General features: G+C 40.3%; 1 protein-coding gene across 9 annotated transcripts in view; it reads left to right on the top strand.

Annotated features, from left to right (window-relative positions):
• Positions 1-20,623, top strand: part of celf2 (cugbp, Elav-like family member 2) — a 177,274-nt gene that overhangs the window by 22,457 nt on the left and 134,194 nt on the right. For all 9 annotated transcript variants that reach the window (XM_079582932.1, XM_079582930.1, XM_079582931.1 and 6 more), the window contains exon 2: positions 16,437-16,472. In XM_079582932.1, coding sequence (XP_079439058.1) covers positions 16,437-16,472 — 36 coding nt within the window. The remainder of the gene's footprint in view (positions 1-16,436; positions 16,473-20,623) is intronic.

Raw genomic sequence — 20,623 nt, 5'->3', positions numbered from 1 at the left:
ATGCCCAATCCCGTCAGACCTTGGAAGCTAAGCAGGGAAGGGCCTGGTCGGTACTTGGATGGGAGACCGTTTGGTAACACCAGGAAGCCTAGCGAATGGAGTGAGTGAGTGAGTGGCTGGTGGTGGTCGGAGGGGCCGATGGCGCAGACGGGTTGCCTCGCTTCCGTCAGTCTACCCCAGGGCAGCTGTGGCTACAATAGTAGCTTACCACCACCAAGTATGGAGTGAATGAATAGTGCAATGTGAAGCGTCTTTGAGTGTCCAGAAAAGCGCTATATAAAACTGATGCATTATTATTATTATTATTATTATTATTATTATTATTATTATTATTATTATTATTATTATTATTATTATTATTATTATTATTATTATTATTATTATATGCTGGATTCAGTTTACAGCTTGTTGTACAGTATAAGTATTGAACACGCCAACAATTACTGCTGAACGAATTTGTTCTTATGATTGCAATTGTATGATTTAAAGTCACAATTGTGTTCAAATCTATAGGCTGAACTTCTAAACTAAGAAAAGAATCAGAAGTTTTACACCTGTGACTCTATGTTCGGTTTTCAAGATTCTGAAGAGCTTGGCTCCTGGCCTTTTGCAAACCTTTGTGCAACAGTGCTCTGTAAGTTCTTGAGCATCCACTAGAGTAGCTTCTCAACATGACTGCATTGTACCTTTTCGTCACTCCACTTTTGGTCAATCACCTTTTGCAGTGAAGGCCACTTAACTGTGGAGCAAACTACTCGACAATATAAAGACATGCACGACCATCAAGGGCTTTAAAAGTGAACTCAAAAAACACCTAAAAAGTAGCCAGCATTGCACACACTGGCCATGAATGTGTCAGCCCTCTTTGGTTTCACACTCCCTATGGTACTGACTTTGTTTGTATTTGTGTTGTTGATTTGTCTTGCCTGGTTGCATGTGAGGAGGGCAAAGGGTTGTTATTGAATTTGTAATGTTGTATGTGGTTTATCTTTCTTGATCCACCCATTGTCTTGTGAATCTCATCTTGTTTTCTGTGATAGGTTGTCCCTTCCCTGCCAGGGACAGCAGATGTAAATTAGCTTCAGGCTAACTCTTGTACAATGCATTAAATGGCAACATTTATGTTATAATTGTACATGGTCCCTTTTAAATAAATAAACTCAACTCAGCTTAGCAGGAAAGACCACATGAAGACTTGATATGTTCTTGCTTGTTGACTTAAGTAACTGCAGTTGTTGATTATTGTTATCATTCCAATTGCAGTTTTGTTAATCTTGCACCCAACAATGTAAGCGGTCATTGCTTTCCGCTGATATTACTTTCCCCCTGATCTGTGTGTATCTGCTAAATGTGACTTTTAAAGTGGTGATTTATGTATAGTCCCTATCAAGGCGGTGGATCCTTTCCTCTGTAGCGCTTCACTGTTTTTTCCCTCAGCCGTCTCTTTTTTATCTAAGACTGTGATACAAACCGGGCCCGCTTTATCTTGCCTTCTCCCCCCACACACACTTTGACCCAGCCTGTTTCTCACTTCTTTTGCCTCGCTCTTCCATCCACACGTCGGCACTACAGCAGTGCTTACACGCGCTATCTTTCTATATCTGAGTGGATATGCCAGGTATTTCACTTAAGCATGCAGTGTGGGGATGGTGGCAGGTAGGCGGAGAAAAAAAAAGGATGTGGAAAATGCTGCAAGAATTTCACTTAAACCATGAATGTTCTGAATAGATAAGGTTTGCCTCACACAGAGTTAGCGTATAACAGCCTGTGTGTTTGTGTGCTCTTGTGTGTGTGTGTCAGTCTTATAAACATTTTACTCCGCCACACTTGTTAATCACAGAATTCATTAGTCATCAAGGCTCTAATTGTTTACTTTACCCTCCGGCGTTACTACACAAGGTTGCTGGCCTTCCCTGTTACAGCTTTTCAGGAACATAATGCTAAATTAATTTTCCAGGTAGCACCAATTCGATTAGTCATTTCTGAGTACACTCTATTAGCTGGGAAATTGTGCATTTGGAAGTCAGAGAGGAGAGAGGTGGTTTAAGCACATTGCTTACCTGGAAGGGGAAAGCACACAAAGTGTCAGAGAACACTGCTGTAGAAGACTGCTGAGGGAAGAGAGAGGATAGAGTCATCAGCCTCAGGACTGACTGGGATGAGCAATGACCCAGGCTCCTCTGAGGGCCTTTAATGTTTGGACAGGACAGTGTCAAGACAAATAGATTCATTACTAAACCAAAGTCATAAGAAAAGGGAACAACTTAATGTGTTTCCCCACCAAAGATGCGTAATACTATATTGAATACTAGGGATGCACCGATCCGCTTCGAGTATCAGTATAGTAAATATCCGATACTGAACCAATAGGCTACCAGTTTTGGCTCTCAACACCTTTAAAACACAACTTTTACCACCTCAATCTAAGTGAATATGGGCATGCTGTATGTCAATGTAAAGCTAAGAACCTGGAGAATTCAATCGCTAAATTAGTTTTAACTTCCGCCAATGTTTTTTATTTATTTTTTTGGATTGCGGCGCAAAATGCCGTGCTAGCATGCTCAAGCTAGCGGGTGCATGCTAATGCTAACGAAGACTATCGGTAATCAATGCTCAGGCTGGGTCAGAAACTATGACAGAAATACCTAAAGAAGCCTAATATAATAAAATAACCACTGCTGAAGCCAAGTGTGTGTATTTTAGTTTAAGAAATAACAGATCTAAACATATTTGTAATGATCAGATCACTTTATGTGAGTTGTTTTAATGTAGCCTGTCATACACCCTTGTATGACAGGCTTTAGGTTGTTAAATGTTTATCCAAGAGTTTATAATATAATTGATGATTGATCGGTAAAATCATGACAATAAAATATGACTTTATTGATCTTAAAAGGGAGAAAAGAGTCAATTAAATTTTTCACTCAGAGAAAGCCACTTTTAAGAAAGTCTCTTGGTATCGGTAAATATCTGATATCGGCCGATGCTCAAAACCCAGTATCGTATCGGTAGCAAAAAAGCTGCATCGGTGCATCTCTATATAATACTAATGCTAATATATTTGCCTACATTTTTGCTTGATACGTTCCTTGATTTTCATATATCTGATAATGTAACATTTATTACATACATATGAACCTAAAAAAAAAAAGTGTGCCAATGAAAAAAGCCCATGGGGTCAAGTGTCATTGAAATATGGTGTATTTAGTGCATAATTGCATTTGGAGTGAATAAATAATAATTTCAATGCGGCGCTTTAAGAAGCTTGTAAAGCACAGCAGGTGAGCCATTTTTGAAATACAGTACATTGTATTGATATCTAAAACATGAAGAATTTTGCACTGCCTCACAAATATTTTATTCCTTGAGAAGTATATCGTACAGGCACCTTGTTTCTCCTGAAAATAGGTTGCCCTCATTTTAGTTGTGAAAACTCAATTCTGAACTAGTTTCTGGAAATACTAACTGTCCAATTTCTGCCTTGTGTTAAATGTACATTCCAGTGTGCGGCACACATTTTCGTGTCATACCTTCAAGTCAGTATGGAAGAGCTAACGCAGAGCAAAGTGCAGCCCAACCACTGGAACACAGAGCACATCAGAAGTGAACTTACTGAAACTATGCATTATAGATCAACGCTGTCTTTGCAGTGCTCGCACACGCACGCCTCCATTCCTTCTTATTTCAATGAAGCTCTCACACACCATCACAAATGATGGGATTTAAACATCAACAGTATAAAATATTCATGTGTCAGTCCTATCCGCTGTAGCAGAACTAAGACCAAGGGGGATTTGCTTTCAGATCCTACAGTAGTACTTCTTCATTCTTCTGCTATCTTTCATAAGTCTGACTATCCCTCACAACATCACTTCCCATGTTGTGGCACAGCATTTTGGGCCATTGTGACAGTGTTGTGTGTATTTTTGCCTGTTCTTTCCTGTAATTTGCTGTTTCAATGCCTATGCCTTAGAGGGCTGCGACATCTGTGATCCCCTCTTCTTTTCTTCACACTCAGCTTCAAAGCAGAGCGAAAAGGAGTGCCAGTGGAGGCTCATGCACGTCATCTGTACATTGAGGCAAGAGTTAACCTACATGGACTTAAACATAGGAATCCAGAAAAAGACAAGCATACAGATGAGATTAGAAGACGTTATTGATTGAATGAATAAAAACGATACGGGGATGCCAAATTCTTTTAAAATGAATATTATTCTAGGAAGGACAGAGGTTTTGGATCAGGGATTATTCTGCCTTTTAGCAATTGCTACATAAAAACGTGTTATTTAAGGAAACAAACCTGACAAATCGCACAGGTTTCAGTGCAATAGAGCTGTAAAATAAAACCAGTTTTAATCTGATGGAATGGAATAGCGCTTTTCCCATGACACAAGTGGGGGACAGTGGTGCAGATGGTAGAGTGGGTCGTTTCATGATCGGAAGGTCTGGGGTTTGAATCCCACCTCCTGAAAGTGCACACTGTTGTTGTGTCCTTGGGCAAGACACTTCACCCACATTGCCCCCAGTGTCTGCGTACATTGGTGTATGATTGAGAGTATGAATGGGTGAGTGGATCCTTGCTATAAAGCGCTTTGAGAGCCTAATGTAGGTGGAAAGGCGCTATATAAGTTGAGACCATTTACCAAAAGCGCTTCATACAGTGTAGGGGATTTGTACTTCATTCACTCCAAACGTCCACAGGGCGTCATGGCGACGCATAAACAGGCAGCAACCTCCCTCTCTCTCTGTACGGCTGCAGTTTTTGCCTTTTTCTGCGAACTGCATTTGTGGTTTCTGTGTTCCACATTGTTTTACTGGATGCTTTCATCCGTCTTTGCCGTGTTTTTGTGGGGATCGTGGAGTCCATAATGGTCCTGAAGAAAGCAGCTTATCAGCTAAACCCATTTGAGACCTACACATATTTTCTTCTGATACACCGAAGAGGCACGGGGAGCCCTCCACACCTGCAGCACAGTGGAGGCGACACAAGAGGAGCTACAGGAAACAAAGGGGACAAACGAGGATGTATCCGGGCAAGACTCACAGCTATCACATGCCTTCTATTGTTCTGGCTAATGGACGTTCACTGGAGAATAAAACAGATTAACTGCCAAGCTCTTACCAGAAGATTGCGAAAGACACAGGACACCACGCACCATTTCAGAGGAGCGCTGAAGGCAGCCAGCCAGGTTTACTCTGGGTGCTACGGTTTCCCCTACATGCAAAAACGTGAACATTGGTCCTGATGATGAGGAATATAAACAGAAATAAACAAATAATTAGGTCATAATGTAAGATATTAAACGTATTAAAAGATCAAAAAGTCAACAGAGTGCAAAGTTTACATAGTGCATTTTTCTGGTTTCAATCATAAAACCATGCCAATATGCACTTCGTGTCTGGGTGATCTCTTTTTCTCTCGGTTTCATTTGTCATTCTGCCTGCACCATATGCAGATGAGCAGCTAATGTGAAATCGGTGGTGAGCTGATGGTTGTTAAATGTGATATGGCAGCCCCGAGCCCTGCTGCGTGTTGCCGGCCAGGGACGTGTCAACTCTAAATTTATATGTGATTGTTCAAAACTGCTGATGTTTCTGACATTTGTTATGATAAGATTCTCCTGAATGCACATTTCTCTCTGTCTCATAGCTAGTGTGATTACTTATCTTTATTCTGATTTATCCAAGTTATAAATTCTTCAACTTTCATTCTGAGAGATTTGGAAATGCTAACTATACAGTACATAACAGTGATTGCACAATATGGGTTACAATTTAATAGCAACTGTGCTCAAATACGCCCTCAGCTATTCCAGGTCATCTTTTGTTATATTTTTAAAACAAAAAAGTGTATGAGTCATTCAAGAGTTGCGGTACTCTACAGATGACACTTGGGAAGCTAATGTTATATATTTTCATGGCACTGAAACAGACCTGGTAATGAAAAACACAGCGATGTAAAGAGAAATTTGAAAGCGTGCATTGAGGTTTTTTAATGGCACTTGTTTTTGCAAATGGAACACAGGAAACTCACAGGCAACAACATCCGTGTTTTTTTGGGGGGGGTTTTAGGTAAAAGTTCAAAAAATGCCACTATTTTACTTGCAATAACCTCGATGTTTCCACTCTGTAGCGGTTTGTTATCACTTTAGGCCACAAAAACAATCACATGACCCAATTAAGCTTCTATTCCTTTCATTCACGTAACTTTTCATCCCCCCCTCGCATGCAGGAGGGGAAAAAAACAACTTGTGATAGTGAAAGATAAGGGGGCTAGCTTCAAAGCGATCTCCTCTCTCCTCGCTCGCCTGCCCCTAAATAGTTATTTATTATTTTATTAGGAGTTTAATTTCACATTTCCGATGCTTCACAGTACCACACGGGCAACATTAAAAAGTAGAAACATCACTATACTGGTCGCCGCCTGACCAGTGGCCTTCGTCTGGCAAAATTTTGCCTGACGAAGGCCACTGGTCGAAACGTTGCATTAATAAAAGAACACTGGTGTTGCAAGTAAACAGTGTGCGAGAGATTTTTCCTTTTCTACATTTGGCCTCTATGCCTTCTCTTACGGACCTGTTTAAAACAAAGAGATGTGCGAAGTAAACCTTCTTTAATTTGTATTTTGCCAAAAGTAACTCAAAGTAACTCAAAGTAGTGTAACTCAGCTACATTTTTGAAACCGCAATATGTACAATATGTACATTTTTAAAGCTGTATACTAATATAGAATATATTTTAAGGGGAGACACTACAGGCAGACTCCATTTTTTTTCAGTTTTCAGGTTTTGGGCCAAATTGGTCTCTGAACATATAAGCTTTCACCTGGAAACAAAAAAATATACCTAACCTTCACTATAACGTGTAAATATTGCGCTGAGTCAATGTTTCCCCATAGATTTATATAGGACAATGCAATTTCAAGGGCCTTTTTCTCTCAGTGTGGCGACACTATCTCCACGTTAGTAGCACCTCAAATTTTCTAGCCTTGGACTGAACAATATTTTGAAGATTTTTTTCTGAGCGATTTTTTAATATCTAATTCCTAGCCTGATTTATTGAGTTTTGAATGAAAAAAATAAGGTAAAAATTAAATTGTTTACATTTTTTTCCACTGAACTTCATTTATAAATAAAATAAAATCATAAATTTGAATGTAGCTCAATCCGTTATTCAAATTTCGTCGCGGGAAAAATTGGAAATGTATTGTTTGGCATAAAACACCTTGTTTTTTATATGAAAACATAAAATGACAGACAACTTGCAATGTATTTTTTTCTCACATTTATGCCAGTAATCTACAGCAAAAGTTTCAAATTAATATATGTAAATTAAAAAACAAATCCCTATTCACTTGCAGTGTCTCGCATATAGCTTTAGCTCTGCTGCATGCTGCCTATGAGTAATTAGAACATGCCTTGTTAAGGAAATACCCCTCTCATTTCCGGGATCTCTATGGCACTGCCACAGCGAGTGGTGTGCTCTTTCTCCATGAGTGAAAATGATGAAGCCATGACAGCCAACTTGAAAAAGACACAAAATGTCCCTTAAAACTCGCAACATTGTAAAAAGTAAGGTATACTAAGTTGTCATTGGGAATTTCTCTTTTCCATCCTATCCTTCAATGCATATGTGCTCGAGACACGTGTCAGGAGCAGTGGGCGACTCCAGATATTGAGCTATTTTCAGTCAGGAGTATGTACCGAACTTGAGGATTTCCCAACTCTCATCCATGCTTTAGGTCGATGAGTGAAATAGCAGCACCTTAAGCCCTCTTGCTGTGAGATGAACCACTCAGCCAAAAACCGGGGCCGCATTTTTATATTCTTGCTAACATTATCTGTGTAAATCTTATCTGCAAAATTACCAAGACACTGCTTCTAACTGTCAACATTGTAGAATTACGTGAGTGTGTTCATACTGTCTGGGTGGTAATAAGGAGCGAGGGGAGCTGGAGATGGTGCTGGGTTGGGGGGGGGGGGGGGGGGGGGGGGTAGCAGAACTGATTGGATTCTCTATAGACTTCATTAGTTAAAACAAAGCAAGTTGTCCATTTGGGCCTTTCACAGCCTAATTGATATTGATTTACTGATTTGCTGAGAGTGGTTGAAAAGCATGTTTTGAGTAAGTATCCGTGTTGTTTTTTCCCCTGCTCTGCTTGATGTGTTTCTCTCATGCTTTTTCATTTCAAAAACAACATAAAGGCATCCATTTTTTTTTTATTTTTTATTTTTTTTTTTAGATTTGTGGATTTCAGCTAATCTGCTTCTCTGATGGTTGTCATTTTACAATCTTAATTAACGCCCATAATCACACACTAAGATTATTTAAACTCTGCCATGTCATCCTCATCATATTATTTCATCAAATGATTGGAAAAAAAAAAAATTAAGATAACACTATTTGCTTTCTAATACCCGTGAAATCATCTGACAATGCAACAAATTAGGCACTTTTGTTTCATGACACTTTTCCATGACAGCTTTTATACAGTGACATAACTGGATAATGATAGTTATCATAAATGGTTAGTGCTTAGCCTAGTGGAGCATTGAGATCAATGGCAGTGATGCTAGTGTTGGAATGAAGGAGGTCTTTTTTCATGTTGATGGATGGCAGAGCCGTCTTTAATGTGACATGTTATGATCATATCAATTTGTTCTGCGTTCTCATCGACATCACTTTATTGCCTCGCTGTCTCACAGTCCATCACTCTAAACTATATATTCAGACTTCAAATGGCAGTGTGCCACAACGCTCCATAAAGCAGCCATTTCTCTTCCTTTTAATACATCGCTCCTCCTTACTCCACTTAACGTCCTTAAATTATCTGCTCACGGGTACAGCTTTTTATAACTCTGTGGACACCTGCTGTCTTTAGTGAATGCACTGTATGTTTGTACTCAGCAATAACAATATAACTAGAAGAATATGTATTTAACTGAGATGATACATTGCTTTTTGTCCATTTTCATTTTTGAGCATATTATGTGATGGCTGTATTTTCAAAGCTCGTATTCTCCTATTTACTCACCTCCACTTATGTTCTTTGACAGGCATCAGCAGACAGCATTAAAGCTAAGAGTGAGGAATCAGACTGGAATTAAAACGTAATATCACACTATTAAAAAGATTAGTGGCTGACATTTTACTGTCTGAGCTTCTCCCAAATGTGATGAAGTGACATTCATGATATTGATTTATTTCCTGCCTGCACTTATTGGTCTGTAGTCACATGGACAGCCAGTGCATTGATATGGTGGCCTTTTCTGTCCGCGACACCTTAACACACCTCTCCTGGTGCTAAAAAACCACTGACGCGCAGCCTGGAATGACGGAGATGGACCCACATTATGAAGTGCATTGAAATGGAGAATTTGTTGCATTTTAGTTCTTAAATTATGTTTTAGATTGAGTTGTAAAACCTCCAGTCATGAAGCTCACACAATCACTAGTATTGCTACTACTTCTGTTTTGGATAGCAAAAACATCAAATTAAAAGTGCAGAGTGCACATTATGACCCCCATTAAAGCTTTTACATCGTGATTGCCACAGGCGTGAAGGGATGCTCCAATGACTTGACTCTGTCATCTAATAGTTCTGTTTCCAAATGACACATTTGGAATTTTAATTGCTGTACACGATACATATTTAAAAAATGAAACCTCTGACACAATAAGGTAACAAAAAAAAAATTCTAAATTTAATCATGGTTAAAACTAACAAGCATGCTTTGTGATTTGCCCACATCCAAGGCTAACACCAGGCTCATTTGCATGTGTGAGGAGGTCCTGGCAAGTGGGGCTTATCTGTGACGCTGTTATTGTGATGTGGAAGAAGGCAGGGGGATTTGAAGTGCAGTTGTAGGAGAGATACAATAGAGCAAAGACCCTTCTCTGATGGTTCTTCAGTGAGCTCTGAAGATGCTACAGTCCTGCATTGCTCATACACCTGGAGCTAATGCGTTTCTCATAGCCTTTGAATATCACAGGGTAAATGAGGCCTAACATACCACCAATTCTCCATTTCATTCACCCTTTACCGCTCAGGTCAATTCTCTGGCTCCAGTTAAATGTCCTCAATATGTCACACTAGCACGCATGAAAGCTTCCACTTTACAGCTTTGGCTGCGCCACACACATATACAGAACATTAAGGAATAAGTAATGCATTTCTAAAATTATTGTTGCTCAATGCATGTGCTGTGTTATGCTTCATATGAGTTCAAGCTGATGCAATTTAGGCTGTGGCCTGTAGTATGAGGGAAGGAAACTAAATGATTATTTAAAACCCCATTAGCATCAGCGGCTTACCATTACTATGGGGTCTTTTTTTTTTTTTTTTTTACAACAAACACATTTCTTTACATGTAAGTACAAGAAGTCAAAATCATATATTATTATTTATCAATAATATTTTCAGATACAATAACAGAATAAATCTTTTTGGAATATTTATGTAAAAAAAAAAAGTATATAGAAACCACTTCACAAACACGTCAATGTACACAGATGCTCAAGGTAAAGAAGCCAGGATTCGAACCAGAAACATTCTGATTATCACGTACAAGAAAACCCCATTCCAAAAGTTACAACCTCATTTATTTATGACCAAAATTGTTTCATGCATTTGACCTCCTCTCACAGCCTGATCTTTGTCAGAGAGTTCCTTGCTATTGTAACCTGCTGCCACATGAAGTCCAGCAATTCGATGGCTGACAGCGCTAACCACTTAGCCACCGTGCCAACTCACTGGAGTCCCAGCACTACTTTATCATTTTGGCACAGCTACATCTGCCAGACATGGGATCCAGTTGGGAGAGTTTAGATCCATCTGGATGCAGGCCAAAAACTCCTATCTGACATTATCTCAAGACTTGGCCGTGTTAGTGAGATATATCGTACGATGACACATCCACATAGAATAGTGATGAAGTTGAGGACAGATGAGAAAATAAAACAGTGGGAGAAGTGAAATCTTCTGAGGCATTTTTATCAGTGTTAAAAGATGCATGTTTATTGATGGAGGCTTAGTTTGTGGTACATGTGCCAGGTGGGGTGTGTGTGAATGGCAGGGTGGCAGGTGAGAAGAGAGATGTGTTGAAAAACAGTGTGAGAATGACGCAGATGGCCTGAGTTGAGGCGAGTGGGATGATGGAACAGTGAAAATCATTCAGGGTGCAACATCTCAGCATCTTCAGCTCCATGTTTCACCCACTCAATGCACTCCAGAAATTGGAGACCCTGAGATTTGAACAACCATGGACATTTATGCAAAAGTGTTTTTACTGTTGACATATACCAGTATTTCCCGGCTATTTTTTCCCCTGCAATCAAATATTTTTTTATGTTCATGTTTTGGGGCGGTGCTGCGTGGTCTGAGCATCCATGCACAAGAATCGACCAGGGAAGACCACGCACGCATGAGAGTAGCGGAGAGTCAGAGCAGGGGTCAGTGAGGACACAGTCTGAAAACAGTTTTGCGATATTTGTTCCTACATTAGTTTGCTTAAATTTCCACACGGTTTGAAAGCATCTTGTTTTTTTAAGCTAAGCGCTAACGTAAAGCTAATAGCAACAGCTGCTGCTGCATGACCCCTGCCCCTGAGCTATACCTACTGAGTACCTACCAACTGTATTTTATTATTTCTCTTCCTTCTTAGTTGATTTTTTTTTTAAATAACTTTAATGAAAAAAGTAAAATAAACCAGCAATAATGAAATAGCAGGTAAACGTGCCAATATTACCACATTTTATTTTTGCTCTCTTTGTTTTTTATCATTATGAAGCATATCACTTTTATTCTCCGTTACACTTCAAAGATTGCAAAATTGTTTCAGGTGGTAGTTTGAGAACCACTGGCATATACAATAAGATTAGACGGAGCATTAGACGGAGTCAGGCTGCACCTGCACATCCCATGCAGGAACCTTCATATTGAAGCTCTGTCTCATGTCTGTCCCAGCCGGGGGTGAATTGAGACCAGGTGCCCCTCTGCAGTCAGGACACAGCTACAACAGCCAGGACTGTGTCTGTTGTGGAGTGCAAATCTGGCTCATGTCCACCTGAACATGGATGCCCATCTGTTTCCATCCCAGTGATCACATCTGACCAATAACTGAGCTGGCTGCTACTGATAGTCAAAGCATTGTGAGTTAATCTTTTTATCTTTTCTTTTTTTTTTTTTTCAGAACAAAACTTGCTCTCAGAATTAAGAATGTCCAAAAAAACAAGAACTGTTGACTGTATAATGTGATGTCCTAATTTTTTATTGTGAGAAAAATGATGATGATCAAATCAGAGAGGGCAAGGCAGGTTAGTTAAGGTAAGAAAATCTATAACATATATATAGAGAGAGTAAATAATGAATTGAATGCAGATAAAATACTTTCAGTTGTCACATGCACAGCCTGGGTAGATCATTGTCAAAGTTGAAGTTGATTTTAGCAGCATTAAGTCAGCCTCGCTGTGTTTAGTCCTGACTCTCCTTCAGGTTCTTAGGGCCTGAGATGGTTCATATGGCACATCATGTCAAAGATGTACTTTGGTGTAAAGCCAGCCATGTAAAGATTTGTCCACAAGTCTACGTATTCTCTGAGTGGCAGGAAGCCAGTGCATGCAGATACCTGAGCTTGGATGGTTAGATGGTTCTATTACCTGGTTTATAGTCAGGAATCAAGACCACGCTATTGTTTTAACCCGTTTAAAACACACTGGCATCTCTGGTGCTGTCCACAAATGGTTTGCATCCTACCTCACAGACAGGACATACATGGTGAGTATAGATACTTGCTCCTCTAAGGTCCATAACATGACATGTGGTGTGCCCCAGGGTTTGATTTTAGGCCCAGTGCTTTTTAAACTGTACATGCTCACTCTTGATGATGTCATCAGGAGACATGTAGTCAACTTTCACAGTTAAGTTGATGATTCACAGATGTACATCTCCATGTCTCCTAATGACACCAGCCCAATGGATGCACTTTTAAACTGCATTTTAGATATCAAATCCTGGGTGGCAAAAAACTTTCTTCAGCTTAACCAGGACAAAAATTGTAATTGGTCCTGAGGCCCAAAGAGAGAAACCTTTACAAAAAACTACAGTCACTGTCTTTTAATCCAGTGGTTCAACCTTTTTTCCTTGAAGTCCCTCTGTGCTTGCTGTAGTCGCTAATGAGTATTTATTTCAAACAAATAAACTGAAATGTGAGTGTTTAATGCACCTGACATCCTTTCTCAGTCATATTTGGTGATATTATCATATCATTTGCTCAAATAATATAAATTTTCCACATTTGATATTCTGAGATTATGAGTTATTACAAAGAAATGTCCAGTATAGTCCCTATAACCCGTCACTCAGTATAGCTGTAGACCCGCACTAAGTGTTTCCCAACCCATTTCAAAAACTATGGCCACTACAAATGTATAAAATAATGAATGCTAAATATAATTTCCAACAAACTGCACTTGGAGTGTTTGATGCACCCGTATTCCTTTCTTATCTACTACAACGACAATATGTTCGCTAAACTCGGGGAATAGAATTCAAGAGACAGTGGAATATTTATGGATAAATATTAGGGGTTCAGCTCTCACGGTTTGGTTCATGGTGCAGGACCCGTGGGTTGGTGCATCACGGTGCAAGTGCAATCTAAAAATAGTAAGTTGGTGATGATGATGATCGTTATTAGACAGTATTTATAACCTTAGAATAAAATTGGCAATGCTTTCAAAGCTGCTTTATAATAAAATGTACCTCTGGGCTCACAATACGTGAAAGCAAAATAGAAAACAAATGGTACAGCAGCAAAGTAAAAAAAAAAAAAAAAAAAAAGCAATGCAGGCCATGCGCTCGTTAAGTGGTAGTTTCACTTTCGCTTTCCGCAGCGCGTGTTATTTGAAGCTCGTGTTTGGCCAGTTGTTGGGCAACTTTCTGCGTGTACTTTTTTCTGAGACAAAGCTTTGGAGACGGAATATGGCCAGGACTGGATCTTACGCATTTGTCTGCGCCTCTGACACTACGCAGCACTGGATCTATAATGAACCACAGCCACGGTCACCTGCAGGAGAAAGTTAAACAAAGACACGCAGATGTCATGTGTTTTGGTGGATGTCACTGTACCTGTGCGGAGCGTCTACAGCCTGAAGGTTAGCGTGAGTGATGATGACACACGTCGCCCTGTTTGGATGCGCTCACACGCACGGCAGTCAGACCTCGTGCACTCGCGTTGTTGTGACGCCGGGTTGTCCTCGGACAGCAGCACCGCGGTCCATATGGACCCGTGGTCAATGCCCACGGCCGGTGGGACGGTCACGTGGGGCCCGCCCGCGGAATTCTGGGAAATAAACATGGCGGCGCCCTTATAGAGTTTAAGCCCCGCCCTACTCGCAATTGTGTTTTATAATATAGATGACCTGACTCTCTGACCAGGCGAAGCTCAGGGGCCCCCCTGCAATCCCAGGCTATTTTCCCACTGTTTTAATCCATCCCACGAGAGAAAAACCTGGGCGTGATTATGACACTGAGCTGACTTTAATTCCACACATCAAGAACATTACTACGATTTTTACCGTCTAAAGAACAGAGCCACAGTCCATTCCATTCTCCCTCAGGCTAATATGGAGACCCCGATTAAGACTTCTGTAATGCAACGCTTTCTGACATTCCTAAAAGGACTTGATTGTTTACCTTCATGTTTTTCATGTTTTTAAATCTGTAAAGCATTTTGTGTTACATGAAATCTATGAAAGTGCTTTATAAATAAAGTTGGATTGATTGATTAACTAACTAATACAGTTACTAACACCGTCATTTTGTTTATAAAGCATTATTCCCAACACAGGGGGGCTGAGAACAGACTGGTTCAAGTGGTTTTCTTAAAAAAAATGCAATTGGACTAGTTTGACTAGACTTAACATGTAAATGTAATGAGTGCTGAAAAGTTTAAAACTCCAACATACATAAATACCTAGAGTTCTGAAAATTGACACATGTGGTTGGTACTTGTGAGGCTATAACTGCGCTGAATTTGGAGTGTCTGTTATAAAGTAAATCTTCAGAAGCACCATTTTAATTTATTTGCAATTTTTATTCAGTTTAGAACAAGAGAAGCTTTCGCGCTCCTTCATCTACCCAGATGCCATTTTTTTTCTGTTTCAAGTGGTGTTTCACACAAGCGTTTTGGAAAAAGCACTGTCCTAAAAGACATTTTAATTTGGTGGGGTTGCTGTTAAATTTAGCCAAGCGGTTTCATTTGGCCAAATTTGCGGTCCTCATAAGAGGAGGAGGTCTAGATGAGGTTAAAACCATCAAAGTGATTTGTTACTTAAAGATCTGACACTTGAGTCCAGCATGTCTGAGATCAGCTTGAGAATGACTGAATGCTATTTTCTTTCAAGAGATATGGATTTGATTTCTCTGTCCCTCTCCTGTCCCTGTCCAACTTATCTATGTGGTTTGACAGTAGTGATTGTTTTAGATGAGAACACTCCCTCCCTGGATCTCCGTTGATATGGGGTTTTATGTGGCTCACAATAGTTGTAACAGAGGACCTAAGTGCCCTCGACAGCAGCAGTGACACTGAGATAACATCTGGTTGTAGAGACCGAGCTGGAGGCAAAGGGGCACATTTCTTCATTGGGGAAAGAATCCTTTATCTTTCTATGTTCTGAACCTGGAGAACCATTTTAATGCCTGATTTCGCCCAGCTTCTAGGACTGTGAATAACATTGTACATATTTTTAACTGTTTCTTTGCTTTTTGATCATTTCTTAACTACGTAAATTCAATTCACACTGTATAATTGCATGGCTGGGGTAAATGACCTGAAGTGGAGTGCGCGTAGTAAAGCATGATGAGCATTCTGTGGTCGAGATGAAACGGACAAGAGAACACATTTGAATGTACGTTTGTGGAGGACCAAAATGTTTCCGCTTCAGATTTCCATGCACAATGCACAATGCACACACATGCTCAAAGGCAATTAAGAATAGAATAACAGTATTATTATATTTCAGGAATGGTGGAGCCGGGGGGACCTATTTATTTACGTGAGAAGAGTATAGCACTGGGTTTGCTCGTTCTGTCCGTGCCTGCGTTGGTTTGCTTTGGGACATGATGCATTTAGCCCATTGCTATTACCAGGCGTGTTTACATGCTTGACTCCCATGTGTTCTTTAACATGTAATGTACCAACCAAATAAACAAAGAAAGAAAACCCATGGAAAGAAAAAAAAACCCATGAGATAAGACACATCCTTCAGAGATGCTGTGTATAGGAATAATTGAGGTTGTCCCTCTTTTATTAGTAACCAAAGTCCAGGTCACACAATACACTCTGGCTCCAGTCAGCTGCAATACATGACAGAAATGAGCTGTCGTGGATGAATGAAACAATCATCTTTTGCTGTTTTCTTGTGTGTGTGTGTTACAGGCAGGATGCCACTGACCTCTCTGGGCCAATACAAAGGTAATGGAAATCATTCTTCTTTATGTCTATCTCAAACTTTTCCTTTGGGTCTTCAAGGCATTGACAGTATTTTCCACATGCTTAATGCCACTCTCAGGGAACAGACTGTATGAGTTTTACAAAACATTGAAATTGTGGGGTGGACATGGGAACAGAAGCGATGGATGAATGGGTGATGGGGTGCAGAGGGGGAGAAATGGTGAAGGGGTGTGACAAGGCTCAGACCCAGAGTCAAGATGGGTCATTAAACTAAAGCCCATAGCGACAGAACGACACATCAAGCAGCAGGAGGGGGGCTTTAAATAAGGAGCAAACTTAAAATAGCACCACCTATTTTTCATCTGAGGCACAGAGAACAGGAGAAGGGCCAATATCCTTTCCTGAACAGCCTTCATGGCCCCAGGCCTTTGCTCCATGACACGTGGACGGATAAGGTCGGCTAAGTTCAACACTCATTCATTATTTTAATCACAAACAGTAGTTTTGTGCATTATAACAATTAATAGCATAGACTGTTTCTATGACAGGTGACAACTATCTTAATACAAAAAGCCCTACGAATACTTTTCTCATTAACATTTATGGACTTCCTAATGCAGGCATTAGAATGATAAAATATTCTTTACTTTAAATTTAGCACAGTCTGGAAGATTCATCCCTCTCTTCATCCCAATTAGTCAATGCTTTTGGTGATTAGAAAGGAACGGTTCCTCTAGTGGTTGAGGAATCCGTTTCCTCTACCACTAAAAACATGTACAATAGTCCAGGATGCCTATGAGTGAATGAATAGTGTTGGCGCAGATGTCTGTCGCTTTTCTCCAAAGGGCAGCTGTGGCTACGAGCACTGTGTGTGGAGTGAACGTAAAAATCGTCCCATACTTTGTAACCATGTCTGTGAAAGACGCTTTACAAATAAAGTCCTTCCGTACTTTGGCAGCTTAAACCATTAGTGAAGTGAGCTGCATCTAAGACCTCCATTAAAACTTATGGTGTCAAGTGAATGCATAACATTGCTGGCTTTGATCCATTGATAGTAAGTTAATTATGTTGAAGTGCAGGTTGTTAAATTACAGGTTCTAATTTTAAATAAGCACACAAAAAACAGACTTAAGATGCGGGTTTCATTTTTAGTTAAGAAAGATAAAAAGCAAGACAGTTTGGCATAATCACTGCCATTTGTAACATGGAGCGGAATTTTAATAAGATTTCTGCATCTTGTCACCGCTTTTCTCCCGCTACACCTGACCCTTTTTACTGGCACACACAGCAGGTAAATCAGCTCAGATCAAAAGAAAAACACAGCCAAGCATGAGACACCAGTCTGGGAAAAAAAAAAAAGCTTGAAATAAATAAGTTGATGAGTGCTTTTGTCTTTCTCACTGATTGGGGAAAAATATACAGAGACTGTGACTGTCACACGGACACACACAGAGACACAATGATACAAGGACTATATTTGTATGCATTTGCCGTTTGTTGAAGGGTTGGAGATAAGATATTTTGAGCCAAGCAGCAGAATTTGTTGATAATAGTAATGAAAATGATCTGCTAAAATGCTTCATTCATTTTTTAAAGCAGTACTAAGTAACTTTTTTACCTTAATAAATCCTTTCCGTTGTCCCGCTGGGGGTAATATAAGTGTTAGTGGGATGATCGGGGGGTCTTTCATCTCCCACTGGTGTCTCTGGTCAAGAAATCAGAATTGCAACTTCGCTGCCTACGGTTCGTAGGCCCCAATACACATTAATGGAATCACGAAGACGAAGCTAACAGGCTAACGGGTAAAGCTAGCTGCGGGCTAGCACCACTTAAACAGTATTTACTGCCAAAATTGTGTAATTGGATGTACAATATTCCTCTCACCCTTTGTCTTTTCTGCCAGCGTAGTATTTACTCACATAGACAATTAATGAGTAAAAAAACGCAACATTCTACGACACCTGCAGTGGCACTTATTGCCTCTAGGGGCAAAAGTTACTTAGTACGGCTTTAAAGCTCAGGGGAAGGTGTTACTGAGTTTTTGTATGTGGTTCTACGTGGATTGTTAGTTGTACCCATTGCTAGTATTGCTTTAATGCTAATATTTTATTCCCAGAAGAAAGTACCCCCGCCTTTTCTATTTAGTGGGGCTAGATGCAAGTTGTCATTTTGATACTTACTACTGCCACCTCTGGTCATACGTGTAACTGCACCTTCTATATTAAGCACATGCATGACGGCAATTCGGACCCGCAGTAACAAGTTTTTCAGTGACAGTGCAGGATTTTAGAGGCAGTTGTGGTGAACAGGTCTGGGCTCATTTTACATCTCAGGACATGGCTGGAACATGTAGGGGGAGGAAAATACCTAATTTGAACATTTTTAAACTCCGTATAGTCCCTTTAAGAACATCACTTTTTATACACGAAACAAGTCATCTCATACACATTTTTTTTTTATCAACACAATGGCTTATTTACATCATATTCAACAATGTATTACAGCAATGCTCACTCAAAAACATATGTGATTTTAATAGTTTGAGAAACGAGCAGGGCAATCAAGGCATCTATTGCGGGGAAAGACGTGATCCAAAATTGTGTGATGAAGCACGGGTGCAAATGCGAGTAATTGCCGGTCTTTGTGCTGATAATGTGCTTTGAAGGCGCACAGCTGATAATTAGCAAGCGTGGCTCTAAAGATGCCTTTCACTATTGGTCATTATGTGGCACAAACCTACTATTGGCTCTGACATGACCTCCTGAGACACCGGATGCCACACATGTGTACACTTGCCCCGCGCAAAGACACATAAATTGGCTCAAATAAGCATTGATTAGTGTCTGAATAGAATCGGCGTGGCAGTGGAACAGATACAAAAGCTCCTCTAAAGGCTTTGAGTTCCGTCCAGGTGTGTGTGTGTGGGTGTGCTTCCTGTTTACCAAACCCAGCATACACCACAGCCTGGAGACTATAATCACGGGGACTTTACAATGCAGCATTCGGGGTACGGTGTGCCCACATGACAACAGCAGTCCCTAGCTGCTGCTCCTGCTAATCGAACTGTTTCTGGCCTTCCCTCCTTTTTCCCGGCTTCTCACTCGGAAATATTTATGAGCAGGCTCGTAGCAGCCGCAAGACAACAACTGGAGTATTTTTCCTCCACCGTGATGACAGCTATTAGTGTTAAAGGCCTCTTTCTGTGCTCTAATTTATTCCCAAGTGCAAAAAAAAAAAAAAAAAAGTCCAGGAAGCGGACACAAAATACTTCTGGTCAGCGCAACAGGCTATACTTTTGACGTCTGCAATAGAATGCTGGGCTTTGCGTTTCACGATGCAACCATGAGCATAGACAATGCGTAGTCTAGACTATAAGCCGTAACAACCCCCATTCTATCTAGCATCTAACAGAAATAAAGTAGGTGTATGGGTTTCATTTAGACATGGAAAAAAAAAAAAAAAATTGGTGATGCAACATGTTTCCAAAAGAAATACCGCAGATCCTGACTTCAAATGGTCAGTTATAAACCTTTATTTTCCCTGGTATAAGGTTAGAGAAGGAACTAGTTCTGCCAGTGTCATCCTCACAGCTCATTCATATTTTATCTGCAGATATAAATTATGTAGCAGTGCTAATGATGGAGGGGCAGGGGAGGGGGGCTGCAGAGGCGAGGTGATGGACTACCCTTGGAGAGTCAGACGGACAGTTACTTTTGTCAGATTTTCCCTTCCTTTCCTTTCTTTTCAGTCAGCCCATCGTCTCTCAAGAATATTTTTGGGGGAATCTGCACAGGACACTCATGGTACATATACATACATGGACAGAGCCAACTGCAGCAGGGAAGGGGGCGTCAGAGGGAGTCCAAAAGACCTGTAATACAAAACACTGTTTAGAATACCTCAGTGTTGTGGGCTCCATACATTTGCAGATTGTCTCTCCCCACTTTCCACCCCCTTTTACCCTGATGTGCGCTGTTTGATTTAGACGACAGTCCAAGAATATGTATATACGTCGTCTCATAGAATGTTTAGATATTGCCTGTACCTATGTACACCAGGTCATGGTCTGATCTTTATGAAAATCACAAGAATGATTAAACAGTGTCCTTGAACTAATACCACCCAAACATTTACATTTTATCATATTTTTATTAGTCATGACATGTAAACAT

Source organism: Gobius niger, assembly GCF_951799975.1.
Source record: "Gobius niger genome assembly, chromosome: 2".
Taxonomy (NCBI): Eukaryota; Metazoa; Chordata; class Actinopteri; order Gobiiformes; family Gobiidae; genus Gobius; species Gobius niger.
This window is presented reverse-complemented; position numbering and strand designations above follow the sequence as displayed.